The 16,558-nt window shown below is 36.7% G+C and overlaps 1 protein-coding gene across 6 annotated transcripts in view; it reads left to right on the top strand.

Annotated features, from left to right (window-relative positions):
- POLI (DNA polymerase iota) overlaps nucleotides 1-15,131 on the top strand; it is a 28,002-nt gene extending 12,871 nt beyond the window's left edge. For 4 of the 6 annotated variants that reach the window (XM_041739798.1, XM_041739799.1, XM_041739796.1 and 1 more), the window contains 4 exons: nucleotides 232-323; nucleotides 2,725-2,855; nucleotides 9,227-9,432; nucleotides 11,462-15,131. In XM_041739798.1, coding sequence (XP_041595732.1) covers nucleotides 232-323; nucleotides 2,725-2,855; nucleotides 9,227-9,432; nucleotides 11,462-12,283 — 1,251 coding nt within the window. In that variant the 3' untranslated portion in view covers nucleotides 12,284-15,131. Of the gene's footprint in view, nucleotides 1-231; nucleotides 324-2,724; nucleotides 2,856-6,477; nucleotides 8,396-9,226; nucleotides 9,433-11,461 lie in introns of those variants that run through there. The other 2 variants (XM_041739800.1, XM_041739801.1) reach the window with 2 other exon arrangements.
- The last annotated feature ends 1,427 nt before the right edge of the window (nucleotides 15,132-16,558 follow it).

Genomic DNA, 16,558 nt, shown 5'->3' on the forward strand with positions numbered 1-16,558 from the left:
TGCCTCTCTCTCTCTCTCTCTCTGTCTCTCTCTGTGTGTGTGTGTGTGTGCGTCTCATGAATAAATAAATAAAATCCTAAAAAAAAAATAAAAAAATAAAAGTGAACTAAATGGCTGAAATTAAGCACAAGAAGGAAGTTAATAAAGAATGTACTGAATATTTGGCATGCACACTTATAACTGGATATGCTTATTGGTTTACAATAATCCCTATTTGTGCTTCTTTGGTAGTCCTTTAGTGAAGAAGATTCATTTAAAAAGTGTTCATCAGAAGTCGAAGTTAAAAATAAGATTGAAGAACTACTTGCCAGTCTCTTGAACAGGTGATTTTCCATTTTGCCATATCGTTCTATATATTCTGTATAGAGTATATAGAAAGTATAGTTGATGTTCTATCTTGAAATTTATAGATTAACTGGAGACTGAACAGTGTAAAGAGAGATCACTTATCATTGAATTTCTCTACAATATAAACTGTTGCAAAAAATAGCAATAGATGCTCATAACTAAATATAATTCATTTTCATTAGTCTTAATTTTAGTAACATTGTGGTTATACTGTGGCTCTTAAGCTGCTCACAGTTACCTAAGAGGGTTTTATGGATATTTAGAATCTCTACACTTATAAATTTGTGATGATTGAGGATAGGAAATTGTGAAGAGCACCAGTGATGGAGAAAGTAGATGAACCCTCATATCTCCTTTGCATCAGACTATGTGAAAGAAGATAGACTCAGACAAAGGAATAGCTAAATGAGGCTATGTGTGTGCAGCCAGAGTGTGGTGTGTGCAGGGCCCTGGTCTGTAAATACATGAACGTGTCAGCTGCGTTATGAGTATACATATAGCATAGCATAAACCAAACAAGATGTTTAGTTTTCTGATGCTCTTTTACTATCATATATCTATTTCTCAGTATTCCATAGAAGAGTATTGTCTGTCTTCCTCCTATTTCTTAGACTTCTCAGGATAAGGTGGCAGGGGTCTAACAGTTTTGAGTAGCTGTGCTTCTGTAAATGAGGGTAGGATGGCTAACTATGACTGAGGAAAAAGGATTTTAGATGACTCTAAGTCTCAGTAAACTAATGGAGTAAAATTTCCTACAGTGTTACTGTCACATGCTGTGTGGTTCTCATGTCTTGAGCAGAGCCATGCACTCATCATTTGCTGCACACGACTGGGGCTGGCTGAGTGACCTAGCTTTGGTGATATAACTCAGGCTGGGCCTGTGAGTATGCTTCTGAAACTGGGTCATCTGCTTGGCTTCAGTTACTATGAGACTACTATGAAATGCCTGGCCCTTGGAAAGAGTTCTGCCCATAAAGAAACCACAAAAAAATTTTTGTAGGCTCTTATATTTGTAGAATCGACACAGAAATGAGGCTAGGTGCTCTAAACCTGTAAATTACCAAGTATGAACCATTTATCCGTGTCTCTGTTTTCTATCCCCTCTTCTTCAGTAACTGAGGTATAATACCATCTAAGTGACTGGCCAAAAAAAAAATTGTGCTTGTGTGAATGTATTTTCCCCTCTAGTTTAAGCTTGCTTAGAATATAACCTTTTGCTTATAAGTCTTAATTAATTATACAAACCAAGTCACACTCTAAATTATATAAGGACTTCATAGAAGAAGTTTAACTGGAAGATATTTAAACTAGTAACACATTTATAGGAACGATGTAAGATATTATCTTAGTAAGGCAGCAATCAAGATGTTTTGTGATAAAAAATTATCACAAAAATCCAAATTTTCCAGTTCAAAATATTTGAGTATGTTTAACACTGTACAATATTTTTATTTTATGTTTGTGATTTTTTAATGCATTGCCATATATATAAAAAGGAAAATATTATTTTTTAATGACATTCATTCTAGTAATTAGATTTTCTGCTTTTTAAGTGAATTTCTTTCTCATTAAAACCTTTGTTTCAACGCTAAAACCAAGGCCATTTAAATGGAACACTTTTTAAGACACATGTACATGTACGTCTTTAGTATATAATTGATGTTTCTTTTTTTTTAAAGATTTTATTTATTTATTCATGATAGACACAGAGAGAGAGAGAGAGAGAGAGAGAGAGGCAAAGACAAAAGCAGGCTCCATGCAGGGAGCCCGATGCTGGACTCGATCCCGGGACTACAGGATCATGCCTGGACCAAAGGCAGGCACCAAACTGCTTAGCCACCCAGGGATCCCCCCTATAATTGATGTTTCAAGTCATTGCTCTTATTTGCCATATAATGGTGATATTCCTGTTCCTTGTGTCTGTTCAGGGAGTGCTCTTTGACAAAAGTTATCTCATTTAAAACCTTTTTTTCTTTTTTGTAATCTTATTTTTTTTTCAGTATAAAAATTTCACATATTTGCCTCTGCCAGTGAACGAGTCTCTTAGTTTCTTAAATTTCCTGCTGATTTTAATATGTTGTTTTTAGTGATGTTTGTATTTGATTATAAAATGACTTGTTATATCTTATTTCCATTCTTTTCCTGATTTAACTCAATTCTGATTAAGGTCTGAGAGCTCTACATTTAAGATTTTAAAGCTTTGGTGCATACGCTTGGTGTAATTTGTTTGGGCCATTCAGGGCCTTTTACTGCTTACTGCCTAGTTATCAACCATGTTTATAATTGTTACAGTTGCTAAATTTGGTACCTCTATAGATTAAAAAAATCTTTAGGTAATACTTTACTTTCCTGTTTCTCCTTTCTCTTAACTTTTAGAGTATGCCAAGATGGAAGGAAGCCACATACAATCAGATTAATAATCCGTCGATATTCATCTGAGAATCACTGTAGCCGTGAGAGTCGTCAGTGCCCTATTCCATCACATATAATTCAGAAGTTGGGGACAGGTATGGGCTAATTTTCTAATAATTTAATTGGCAGGTTGAACTCTTAAAAGAACTAACTTTGAATTAGAAATATGATCCAAAGTTGTAGGGTCTTCACAGGGAGTTAGTGAGCTATTAAATACTTTCATTCTGTCAGGAATTTTCACAGGAAAACTGTGTTGGTTTTTATAGATAGTAAAAATGAAGATGCAGGGCAGCCCGGGTGGCTCAGCGGTTTAGCGCCGCCTTCAGCCCAGAGCCTAATCCTGGAAACCCGGGATTGAATCCCAGGTCAGGCTCCCTGCATGGAGCCTGCTTATCCCTCTGCCTGTGTCTCTGTCTCTGTCTTTGTCTCTCTCTCTGTGTCTCTCATGAATAAATTTTTAAAATCTTAAAAAAAAATATGCAGTTAATAGAGTTTCCCAAGTTCAAAGAAAACAAAACTATGATAATGTTATTATATGGCACAAGATAACTTCTTTATGGACATTTAGATTGTTTCCCTTTTTTGACTCTTAGGAAAATGATGCTATGAATATTTGCATTTGGGCAGATACATGTTTTTATCTTGGGTAGATTACAAAGACTGGAATTGCTGAGTTATGTGGTAAATTGAACTTTAAGAAACTGCCAAACAGGGGATCCCTGGATGGCGCAGCGGTTTAGCACCTGCCTTTGGCTCAGGGCGCGATCCTGGAGACCCGGGATCGAATCCCACGTCAGGCTCCCGGTGCATGGAGCCTGCTTCTCCCTCTGCCTATGTCTCTGCCTCTCTCTCTCTCTCTCTCTCTCTCTCTCACTGTGTGCCTATCATAAATAAATTAAAAAAAAAAAAAAGAAACTGCCAAACATTTTCCCAAAGTGAATATAACAGTTTATATTCTTAGCAAGAATGCATGAGGGTCCCAGGTTTTCATGTTCTCTCTCCCACTTAGTATTGTCAGATTCCTTTATTATAGTCATTCTTGTGGCCTAGTAGTGGTATTTCATTGTATTTTATGGGTTTTTTTCCTCCTCTTTTATGGATAATGCTTTTGATGTCCTATCTAAAAATTCTTTGTCTAACCCAAAGGCCATAGATTACCCCTCCATGTTTTCTTTTAGAAATTTATAGTTTTAAGCTTTAAAATTAGATCTAATTTGAGTAAATTTTTGTGTGTGGTGTGTGATAAGGGGCTTAATTCATTCTTTTGTATGTGGATATCCACTTGTTCCAACAGAATTTGTTAAATAGATTATTCTTTCTTGAATTGTCATGGCACCTTTGTCAAAAAACTAAGTAGTTTATTTCTTGATTTTCTTATTCCTTTTTTTTTTTTTTAAGATTTCATTTATTTATGAGATACACAGAGAGGGAGAGAGAGAGAGGCAGAGACACAGGCAGAGGGAGAAGCAGGCTCCCCCATGGGGAGCCTGATTAGGGACTTATCCCAGGACTCCAGGATTATGCCCTGGGCTGAAGGCAGCACTAAACCACTGAGCCACCCAGGGATCCCCTTGATTTTCTTATTCCATTGATCTGTATGGTTATCCTTATATCACTTCCACCCAATCTGATACTTTGTTATGTTTTGAAATTAAGTAGTGTAATTCCTTACCTTTGTTCTGTTTTGAATTGTTTTGGCTATTCATGATCCTGGGCTTTTTGTTTGGGAGAAGATTTTAAAATAGGAATTTGATTTTTTTTTATTTATTGTAGGTTTATTCAGATTTTCTATTTATTTTGAGTCAGTTTTAGTAATTTTAATTTTTTTAGGAATGTGTTCATTTCATTCAAGTTGTCTAGTTTGTTGGCATGAAATGGTCAATATTATTTTATTACAAGTGCCTGGGTGACTTAGTTCCCTTCAACTTGGGTCATGATCCTTGAGTCGAGGGATCAAGTCCATATTGGGCTCTCTGCTCAGCGAGGAGTAGGCTTCTCCCTCTCCTTGCTCGTGTTTTCTCTTTCACTTGCGCTCTCTCTCTCTCTCTCTCTCTCATAAATAAATAAATAAATAAAAATCTTTAAAAAAAAAAGATTCTGAACCAATAGAGCATAATGGTATAATTTATTAAAGCTGGGAGATGGGTACATAATGAATATCTCATCTCTATTTTTTAAAAAATTTCCCCTTGTAATCCTTCTAATTGTGGTAGGATCTGTAGTGATGTCTCTTCTTTCATTCCTGATTTTGGTAATGAAGGTATTCTTTTTTCTTTGTCATTCTAGCAAAGTTTATCTGAGTAAGCCTCACTCAAAGGTTTTATTGATTTAAGATCCAACTTTTGATGTCATTGGTTTCTCTGTTGTTTTCAACTTCCAATTTCATTTAATTCTGCTCTTTGTTTTGCCTTCTTCCTGCTTGCTTTAAGTTTAATTTTTCTTTTTCCCTGTTGTTTCATTTATTTTATACTCATTTTATAATAATTCAAGTTTAACATTACACATTTCTTTTTAGTAGTGCTTTAGGTGCTTTAGATTTGATGATTTCCCAAAATTCATTCTGTTGTTTTCTACCTTAATTTCATGTTGATCAGAGAACATATTTTGAGTAATTTCAGTCTGTCTAGATTTCTTGAGTGTAATTTTATTGCCTAGCATGTAGTCTATCCTGGAAAATTCACTATTTATATTTGAAAAGAAGAGTTGAGCAACACTGTCAAATCATTCTACCTAACTAAAATTTGTGGAAGACTCGAACAATATGGCATTTTTGAATGACAGTTTGTCTGGATATAATTTTTTTAATGATTTTATTTATTTATTGATTCATGATAGACATAGAGAGAGAGGCAGAGACACAGGCAGAGGGAGAAGCAGGCTCCATGCCAGGAGCCCAACATGGGACTCAATCCCCAGACTCCAGGATTGCGCCCTGGACCAAAGAGCACCAAAGGCAGGTGCCAAACCGCTGAGCCACCCAGGGATCCCCTGGATATAATTCTTGACTGTTTTTCTTTCTGTACTTTTTTTTTTTTAATTTTTATTTATTTATGATAGTCACACAGAGAGAGAGAGAGAGGCAGAGACACAGGCAGAGAGAGAAGCAGGCTCCATGCACCGGGAGCCCGACGTGGGATTTGATCCCGGGTCTCCAGGATCGCGCCCTGGGCCAAAGGCAGGCGCCAAACCGCTGCACCACCCAGGGATCCCTCGTTCTATACTTTGAATATACCATTCTGTTGTCTTCTGGTTTTCATAATTTGTGATGAGGAGTCAGCTCTTAATAGTTTTATCAGTCCCCTTCTAGTCAGGAGAGAATAACCACCAAAAATTTGAATAGAGAAAGCTTCACAGAATTATTAAACTGTGATAGGGGAGTGATTTTAAAGGTATAAAGAAGACTCTTAAGAGGTAACCAAGGACTGAGGAAAAGTACCTAATAAGGAAGAACGAACTTAGAAAGTCCCCTACCCCTCAAGGAGAAGGAGTGGTTGCAGAACACTGGATGGTGGAGAAATCTTTTGAATTACCTGGCCCAGAGCTTCTCCATAGTTACTGGACAGAGAGAAAACCATCCTCTGATCTGTGGATGAGCTGAAACTGGTTGGTAGGCACACAGAAGGAGTTGGGATATTGGGAGTTTCCTTACTGATGAGGCAGTGCATGTGTTGGCGTATGCAGTGTTCGTATTGGAAGATTCTGTTAACAACCCTTTAGGATACAGGCAAGCTGAGGCTCGTGGATGGTTGTGCTGAAGATATCTGTATTCTGTTAATGCAAAGGCAGAAGATACGGTGCCTGCATAGGAAGACCTGGAGGAAACAGCCATCTGAGGTTAGAGGCAAGTGAAGGCTGTTAGGTGGGTGTGCAGAATGAGTGGGAGCACTCTCCTGGTATGTATGGTATTTGAGTGGGTAGTACCATGGTATATAGTCACTAAGCTCAGGTTAGGGCTTGAGGTTACTGAGTGTTCCACATGTGTGTAGTATTGAAAACGCTATTAGATGTCCTCACACGTATGTATTACAAACCATGTAATGGGAGAAAGAAAAAGCAAATGGTAGTACATTGGAACCAGGAAGAGAAGCCACCTTTCTCCTTTAATAGTCTTCCAGTGTTCTCTAATGACAATGTGTAATGTCATATTCAGTGTGAAAAATTTTAGAATCCAGTGCATTATCACAGAGCAGGTACTGAAGGGTGAATTTGGAGCTGAGTTGTGGTATAACAATAGTAGTTGTATTGTTATTCTCATTTATGTGATGAGTTTTCTCTGTTTTTGTCTTTCATCAGTTTGACCATGATATGTCTAAGTGTGGAATCTTTGTATTTATCTTTCTTGGGATTTATTGAATTTCTTGATTCTGTAGATTTATTTTTTAATGAAATTTTGGGAGTTTTAGGCTCTTATTTCTTCAAGTCTTGCCCTTTTTTCCCCTACCATCTCCTCTGGGACTCCATTGTACATATGTCACTCACTATGCTTGATAATATCCTACAGGTATGTACAATTCTGTTCATTTTTCTTCAGTCTTTTTTCTCTTCTTTTTAGCTTGGATAATTTCTTTTTCCTTAAGGATTTTATTTTTTAGGTAATCTTTACACTCAATATGAAGCTCCAACTTATAACCCTGAAATCAAGAGTTGCATGCTATACTATACCAACTAAGTCAGCTAAGCACCCCAAGATTGGATAATTTCTATTGAGCTGTCTTCAAGTTCTCTTGATTCACCTCTTAATCTCAAAACGGCTATTGCCCATCTAATGATTTTATTTATTTTGGTTACCGTACTTTTTAACTCTAGACTCTCCATTTGGCTTGTTTGCATATTTGAGTCTGTTTCCTTAATGAAATTCTCCTTTTTTGGTAGTTAACATATTTTACTTAATTTTTAATTTTTATTTTTTTAAATGATTGTTTGAGAGAGAGAGAGAGAGTTGTTGAGCACAGGGGAAGAAGCAGAGGGAGATAATCTTCAAGCAGATTCCCTGCTGAGCTTGGAACCTCTAAGTAGGCTCAGTCCCATGACCCATGAGATCATGACCTGAGCCAAAACCGAGAGTCACATGGTTAACTGACTGACTGGTCCCTAAAATACTAGGCACTCCTCGTATTTTACTTTAATTCTTTAAAGTGGTTTTCTTTAATTCTTTTTTTTTTTTTTTTTTTTTTACAGATTTTATTTATTTTAGAGAGAGACAGAGACAGAGTATGTGTGCACAAGTGGAGGGAGAGGGAGAGAAGCAGATTCCTTGCTGAGCGTGGAGCCCAACTTGAGGCTTAGTCTCTTGATCCTGAGAGATCATGTCCTAAACTGAAATCAAGAGATGGAGGCTTACCCCACCGAGCCACATAGGCGTCCCTTTAGTTTTTTGAGCATATCTATAGTAGCAACTTTGAAGTCTGCTAAATGCAACTCAAAGTCCATATCTATTGACTGCTTTTTCCTCCTGACTAGAATCACACTCCTGTTTCTTCATACAATGTAATATTTGTTGGAAAGTGGACATTTTAGATAATGTATTTTAATAACTCTGGATTTGGATTTTTTTTTAAGATTTTATTCATTCATGAGAGAGAGAGAGAGGCAAAGACACAGGCAGAAGGAGAAGCACGCTCCATGCAGGGAGCCTGATGTGGGTGGGACTCAATCCCAGAACCCTGGGATCACACCCTGAGCCGAAGACAGATACTCAACCGCTGAGCCACCCAGGCATCCCTGGATTTTCTTCTTGTAGGCCTTTTTCCCTCCCTTTTCCTTTTCTAACTTGTCTGAATTTAAGCTGCAGAATCTCCCTCCCCTGTGATGTGTAGCCTTTGATTTCTCTGCATACCTTTCTTTTCTTTTCTTTTTTTTAATTTAAAATTTTTATTTTGGCTTCCTAGGTTACCCATGTCTGCATAGTTTAGTGGTTAGCCAAAGAGTGGTCAAAGCTTTTGTTCAAATGCTAGAGCCTGAAAGTCACCACATTAGTCACAAAGTCCAGTTGTTCTTTTTTTTTTTTTAAAGATTTTATTTATTTATTCCTGAGAGACAGAAAGAGAGAGAAGCAGAGACAGGCAGAGGGAGAAGCAGGCTCCATGCCGGGAGCCCGACGTAGGACTCCATCCCGGGACTCCAGCATCACGCCTTGGGCCACAGGCAAGCGCTAAACCGTTGAGCCACCCAGGGATCCCCACAAAGTCCAGTTTTATTATAGTTTTATGAGGAGAAGATTTTCTGACCTGATCACACTTGCATAATCAGAAGTCCCATATTTCAAATCTTTTGAAAACTTAAACTCATTTGGCCTTTAGTATTGGTGTGAGATTGTCCCAGTTTAGTATGTAATGTCAAGATGTCCCAATGATATCTGTTTATGATTTTAACTTCTTAATGCAAGCAGTATAAATTATATTAAGCTTTTAATGTTAATTGTGATATAATGTGCTTAAATATAGTCTTCTCAAATAATTTTGTTTAGGAAATTGCGATGTGATAACCCCAATGGTTGATATACTTATGAAACTTTTCCGAAATATGGTAAATGTGAAGATGCCATTTCATCTTACTCTTTTAAGTGTGTGCCTCTGTAACCTTAAAGCACTAAATACTTCTAAGAAAGGGACTATTGATTATTATTTGACACCATCATTATCAACAACTTCACGGTCTGGCAAGCGCAGTTTTGTAAGTACACTCTTGTTGGATTTGTGTGGTTAACTTACACGTTTTTTTTTTAAGATTTTATTTATTTATTCACAAGAGACATACAGAGAGAAAGGCAGAGACATAAGGAGGGGGAGGGGAAGCAGGCTTCATGCAGGGAGCCCGATGTGGGACTTGATCCTGGGACTCTGACATCATACCCTGAGCCAAAGGTAGATGATCAACCACTGAGCCACCCAGACGTCCCTTAATTTACAAATCTGTTTATGTTCCACTGATACAATTCAGAGATCCTTTTGGATGATATTGTTTGAATTTACTTGTATATATTACCTATCATATCATGGTTGCTAGCCATAAGTACTGTACTGTGATCTAAGAAGAAAACATAAGCATCACTGAATAAAAGAGAAAACCACTTTGGAAGTTCCTTGTTTTGGAAGTATTAAAACATTTTATAGCAACAGGAATATGATGAATATGAAAATATTGCTAGATATTGGAAATAAAATCTGTTTGTCTATTAATTTAAACATAAGCTAGCAGCATTCCCTCTCCCAATGTTTTTGTTAAAGTATTTGGTTTTGAAATTTGAAATTTTTTTTTTAAGATTTTATTTATTTATTCATGAGAGACACAGAGATAGAGAGAGAGAGGGAGGCAGAGACACAGGCAGAGGAAGGAGAGAGAGAGAGAGAGAGAGAGAGAGAGAGGCAGAAGAAGCAGGCTCCATGCAGGGAGCCCAACGTGGGACTCGATCCCGGGTCTCCAGGATCAGGCCCTGGGCTGAAGGCGGCGCTAAACCTCTGAGCCACCGGGGCTGCCCTATTTGGTTTTGAAATTACATTGAATTTTGATAGCAAGATTGATATGACTACTCATTCTAAATTGTAGAAATTAAGAGTGTGGCAATAGAGAAGCAGAGGCTGGTCATACTTTCAAGTGACTAAAATAAAACTCTATGTATGGCCATTTAGCAAATCTCTACTTACTAAATATGGGATGCTTTAAGAAATAATCATATTTTATTAAATTGTACTTGCCTGCAGTTAACTCTTAATTCAAAATGTTATTATTTTCTTTGTTTTAATGTTTAATCAGTATATTAGTAATATCTTCGTTAACATTTCAGTTTAAAAATGAGAACAGAATACTGTTACAGAAATAATCAGTGTCTCTTCAAATTGCTTTTTTTCTGTAGTTTTTATTCCCTTTATTAACTGAAATTTTAAAAAGTTACTTTTTATTTCTTATTTGGTAGAAACAGAATTAGAGTCTTTATAATGGTTTTAGGAAGGTAAACATAAATGAAAGTACCTTGTACATGTCTGGCATATGGTAAATACAGTGTCCCAGATCTCTTCTCCTTTTACTTTTTTTGCAGTTACTGTTGTGTTGATGTTTCCTGGGTTATTTATGACTGTGTATATATTTCATGGTACTTAAAACTAGAGGGAAAAAAAAAAGAAAAAAAAACTAGAGGGAAAATTTAAGTGAAAATTTTTATATAGAAAAATTATGCTAATTAGAACTGAAATTTAAATTTTTATTTTATGTAAATATAAATAGTACAATATCTTCATATCGATACTGGATTTTTACCATAGAAATATATATATTTTTTGTTAAATGTTACACTTCAGAATAGAGATTTTCAGGAAACTAGCCTCTGATGTTCTGTGCATATATATATTTTTAAGATACTTGTAGGCAAATCATTTACTTTTCTAGGCTACCGTTCCTTTATTCACAGAATTGTAAATTTGAAAACATGATTGTTAAGGTCCTTTCCAAGTTTCCAGATGCATACCTATCTTCTGGTTCAATACTATCTAGGAAGGAAACCTCTCTCTAGAATAGTGAATAAAGATGCACATAATAGTGTGACTAATGTGGTGGATTTATCATCTCTCGTTGTTTGGAATTGGCCAAAAGGATTGAAATTATTGAATAGGACAGAAACGTGTTGGTCAGGTAATAGTCCTCTTCAGCATCATGAATATTTAAAAAATATCAGATACCTTTAATTACTGTTATTCTTGTGTCCTAGAAAATGAAAGACAGTCATATGGAAGATTTTCCCAAAGACAAAGAAACAAATTGGGATTTTCTACCATCTGGAAGAATTGAAAGTACAAGAACTGGGGAAGCTCCACGAGATACTGCAGATTTTTCTAAAGAAAAAGACAGTGATGAATTTCCACTCCGCTCACTTCCTGAAGGCATTGACCAAGAAGTCTTTAAGGAGCTTCCAGTAGATATTCAAGAAGAGATCCTTTCTGGAAAATCTGGAGAAAAAGTTCAAGGCAAAGGAAGTTTGAATTGTCCATTACATGCCTCTAGAGGAGTATTATCTTTCTTTTCTACAAAACAAATGCAAGGTAGTCCCTTAAATCCTAAAGATCATTTATCCAATAGTAAACAGATATCGTCTGTATCTTCCTGTGAACCAGGAACATCAGGTTTAAATAGCAGTAGTTCCTCTTCTCCATCTAGTCAAAAGAATTATTCACATTATATAGACAGTAGATTACAAGATGAACGAATGAGTCAAGGACCTAAAGAATCTCAAGGATTTCATTTCTCAAATACAAACCCTGCTGTATCTATTTTCCATTCATTTCCAAATTTGCAGAGTGAGCAACTTTTCTCCAAGAACTGCTCTACAGATAGCCATAAGGAACCAGTAGTGACAGTCTCTCATCATGAAGGACTTAAAGAAAATAGAGAGCAAGATTCTAGTGATGAGAAAATTACCTTTCCTTCTGACGTTGATCCTGAAGTTTTCTATGAACTACCAGAAGAGGTACAAAAAGAGCTGTTGGCAGACTGGAAGAGAGCAGGATCAGATTTCCACAATGTACATAAATAAGCACGTTCAGAAAAAAGGTCTAAAAAGCAAAGGAAAGGCCATTGTTCTCAGATTTAGCAGTTTATTAAGCTCCTCTAAATTAAACACTAATAGATATTCAATAATGTAGAAATTCCAATATAAAATGTTCCAGATAAAAGCAAGTCTAGTTATGGGAAGTAAATTCTGACAAAGCATAACAATATTCATAACAGAAGAAATAATGTAAAATTATCTTATTTCTAAAGCTGTTTTATATTGCTTTTCAATAAAAAGAATATCATGGTTAGTATTAGTACATTTCCCATAAATCGGGGGTGGTGGTGGGGGAAGACATACATCTGTGTGTAAAACATAGACTAACAAATCATTGCTGTGACATAGCAAAGAACAATTTTTTTTTTCTGTGAAATAGGGAATGGCTCAAGAAATTCAGCCCGTTAGGAAACTTCCAGATAAGAAATTCTACTGCCAACTACTAAAAATACAGATATCTATGACTGAAGTATTGTGTACCATTTAATAATCTGATTTTTAAAAAAATACCAAAGCAATGTATATGCAACTAATGCTTCTGAGTATACACCAGAATCTGCTACAGTTACTAGTACAGAGGAGGCACTCAGTGAGTATCGAATGCATGGTGTGGCAGGGGCCAGTGCGAAGTTGGGCAGGAGTGTGTATGTTGTAGACAATTAGAAGGAACTCTCCATCCAGGTAGATTAAGGGAAAGATGGACACCAGAAAGGCACCGTGATAGGTTTTTCAGAATGTAGGTAATAGAAGAAGTCCATTTCCTTTGGGCTAGTCTATAAGGTTTTCAAATAATGATTAGATGTTTTTGCATCTTCTTATTTTTGGAGATGAGATTAAGGATGTCATACCCAAATCAAATGTATACAATCACTAAATCGATAGGTGTTCTCTTTTTCCCAAGTTTCTAGAACACATCAAAGTATACCTCAGCACTGATTTAGAAGAGTCCTGTTCTCAGGTTTATAACCTTGCAGATATAATCTAGTTGCAGATACAATCTAAAGAAAAGACAATAAAAATGAAGTATACAAATGTGAATAAAGAGTAATGTAAAGATACCTTCTTTTAGGTAAGAAGTTTTAATTTAGTTTTAGATTTCTTGAAATTTGAAAATTCCCTAACCAAGGATTTTTAACAGGGAGTTTGGGGTTATCAAAAACAGTAATTTGGAGCAAGAGCCTCAAAAGTTATTTATATGCAAATATTTAGTACTCTGGGTCAAGGATTATGAATTCGCTGCATGTTGCATACTGGTAAGGTTGTTAAACTGATAAAGTATATTACTTTAAATAATATATTTAAATTTTTTTCTAAGAATCCTTGTATTATTTCAGCTGAAATTATTAAACAGAAAGGTGTTTTTTTTTTTTTTTTAAAGGTTAAGAGTAAAACAATTTTGGCCAGTTTAAAAAGAGAAAAGTGGAAGTGTAGTTTCTGAAATGAGGATGCAGAGGTATTATTACAGCCTTGTCATTCATCCTGTGGCTTTAAATTACCTTTTCAACATCTTCGTGCCTTTGCATTCTGACAGTTTACCTTTTATTTCCATCTCCTTTTAATCCTTATTATTTTCCTTTGGTATTCCACAGATTAACTATAGTGTTTGGAGATGTGAATTTCCTTTTTTCCTAAGTATATATACTGGCTTCCACTTTCTTTCAATTCATGTTAATTCTTTAAGATATTTGACCACTGGTTCCTCAGATACTGCTTTTCTGTTCTTCTAGGACTCTGCACAAATGATGGACTTTCTTATTCCATCCTTCACATCCCTTAATCACATCATTCTCGGCATCTTGTTTATCTGCTGCATTTTGGTTAATTTCATCAGCTCTGCTCTTGTTCATTAATTTGTTTTTCAGCACTATCCAATCTACTGTTTATTTTTTATTTTTTTAAAGATTTTATGTATTCATGACAGACGCACAGAGAGAGAGAGAGGCAGAGACACAGGCAGAGGGAGAAGCAGGCTCCATGCAGGGAGCCCGATGTGGGACTCAATCCCGGGATTCCAGGATCAGGCTCTGGGCTGAAGGCAGCACTAAACCGCTGGGCCACCAGGGCTGCCCCTGATCTAATGTTTAAAACACTAATGATGCTTTTAATAATTATATTTTCATTTCATTTTTTTCTGATCTTCCCATTTATTCATTGTAGCCTCTTATAAGTCTGTTGCTAATTTTTAAAAACTCATTCTGTTTTTGATCATTTTAATATTTTCAGTGTTTGTAAGTCTGTTTTTGGATATTGTTGTGTGCCATTTTAGCCTGTTTCCTGGAGTGTGTTGCTGAGCTTAGTTTGTGGGAAGACAAAGGACCTAATCTGTGCATGCTTCCCTTCAGATATGATTTGCATCTGCTTCCAGTGAGTCAGTATGAACTCATTTGGTACCACTGGAGCCCCTTGAAGGGTCCTTCCTGCAGGCAGTTGTCTTAGTTTGTCTTATTTTCAGCTCCCCGACCTTGCTCCTGTCCCAAAGTTTTGTTTCCAGAGGTCAATTGCAGGCTGCTGTCAGCATTTATGGTCAGGTGAACCCCACCTTTCAAGTTTGCTTTTTGCCTGATACCTTCTGATGCTTTCCTGCTTGTTTCAGCTCAATTTTTGCCCCTTTGATTGTAGGGGATTGGGACCTGGAGATTTCCTTTGTATAGTTCAACCAACAATGAATTAAAAAGTCTTTTTTCTCCAGAATCTAGTGTTTTGTATTGGAGGAACTCTTTTTTAGAATTTTATTTATTTAATTGAGAAAGGGAGAGCACAAAGCAGGGGGAGCAGCAGAGGGAGAGGGAAAAGCAGACTCCTTGCTGAGCAGGGAGCCTGATATGGGACTCGATTCCAGGACCCCGGGATCATGACCTGAGCTGAAGGCAGATGCTCAACCCACTGAGTCACCCAGGGGCCCCACTATTAGAGGAACTTTTTTTTTCTTGGTTATTTTAAACAATTTTTATATGTACTTTTTTATTGGAGTTCAATTTGCCAACATATAGTATAAACAATCCAATCGTGAAATGGGCAAAAGACATGAACAGAAATGTCACCAAAGAAGACACACACATGGCCAAAAAGCACATGAGAAAATGCCCCGTATCACTGGCCATCAGGGACATACAAATCAAAAGCACCATAAGATCCCACCTCACCCCAGTGAGAATGGGGAAATTTAACAAGACAGGAAACCACAAATGGAGAGGATGTGGAGAAGGGGGAACCCTCCTGCACTGTTGGTGGGAATGTGAACTGATGCAGCCACTCTGGAAAACTGTGTGGAGGTTCCTCAAAGAGTTAAAAATAGACCTGCCCTACGACCCAGCAATTGCCCTGCTGGGGATTTACCCCAAAGATACAGATGCAGGGAAACGCCGGGACACCTGCACCCCGATGTTTCTAGCAGCAATGTCCACAATAGCCAAACTGTGGGAGGAGCCTCGGTGTCCACCAACAGATGATGGATAAAGAAGATGCAGTCTATATATACAATTGGAGGAACTCTTAAGAGTATTTGTCCTACCATAATGCAAAAGTGCAAATCTAGTGGGATTCATTTTTTCCATATTTTCTACTTTTTTCTCTTTTTCTATGCTATACTTTTTCATCCTTTTTTGGATTACTTGAATTTTCAAAATATATTTTCCCTTGGCTGATTTAAAATGTAAACATTTTAAGTACTTCTGATTACCCTTTTAATATGCGTGGGTGCTTGTTTGGCTGAGGTCAGGATATCCGGGTCCTAGGATCAAGCCAGTGTTGGCTCCCTACTCAGGAGAGAGTCTGCTTCTCCCTCTGCCCCTCCCTCTGCCCCTTTCTCGGCGCCTGCTCATGTGCTCTCTCAAAATCTTCAAAAAAAATTTAACATGCCTAACATCCAAAAATAGCAAACATATGTGCTTTCTTTCTAAACAACATAAAGATGTTAAAATATGTTAATTTTAATCAATTCCTCTACTTCATTAGCCTCCAAATTGGATATTATTGGTATTTTATAGAGTTAATGTTTAGGTTTGCACACAGGATTATCTTTTTCTTTTTTTTAACTTGCATCTCAGGCATTCATTCCTTCAAAGTAGAATTCACTTTCTAAAATTGTGTCTTTAAAACTGGATTTTGAACTGACTTCTTTGGGCTGGGCTGTTTTGAGAGGTTCACTTTTATCTTTGGAGATCTGCAGTTCTTATTATATGTCTAGCTACAGATTTCTTATGTTTGGGATTTAGTTGCTTTCTGAATCTGCAGATTTATGTCTTCATCAAATCTGGATTA

The sequence above is a fragment of the Vulpes lagopus genome, chromosome 24 (genome assembly GCF_018345385.1).
Source record: "Vulpes lagopus strain Blue_001 chromosome 24, ASM1834538v1, whole genome shotgun sequence".
NCBI lineage: Eukaryota > Metazoa > Chordata > Mammalia > Carnivora > Canidae > Vulpes > Vulpes lagopus.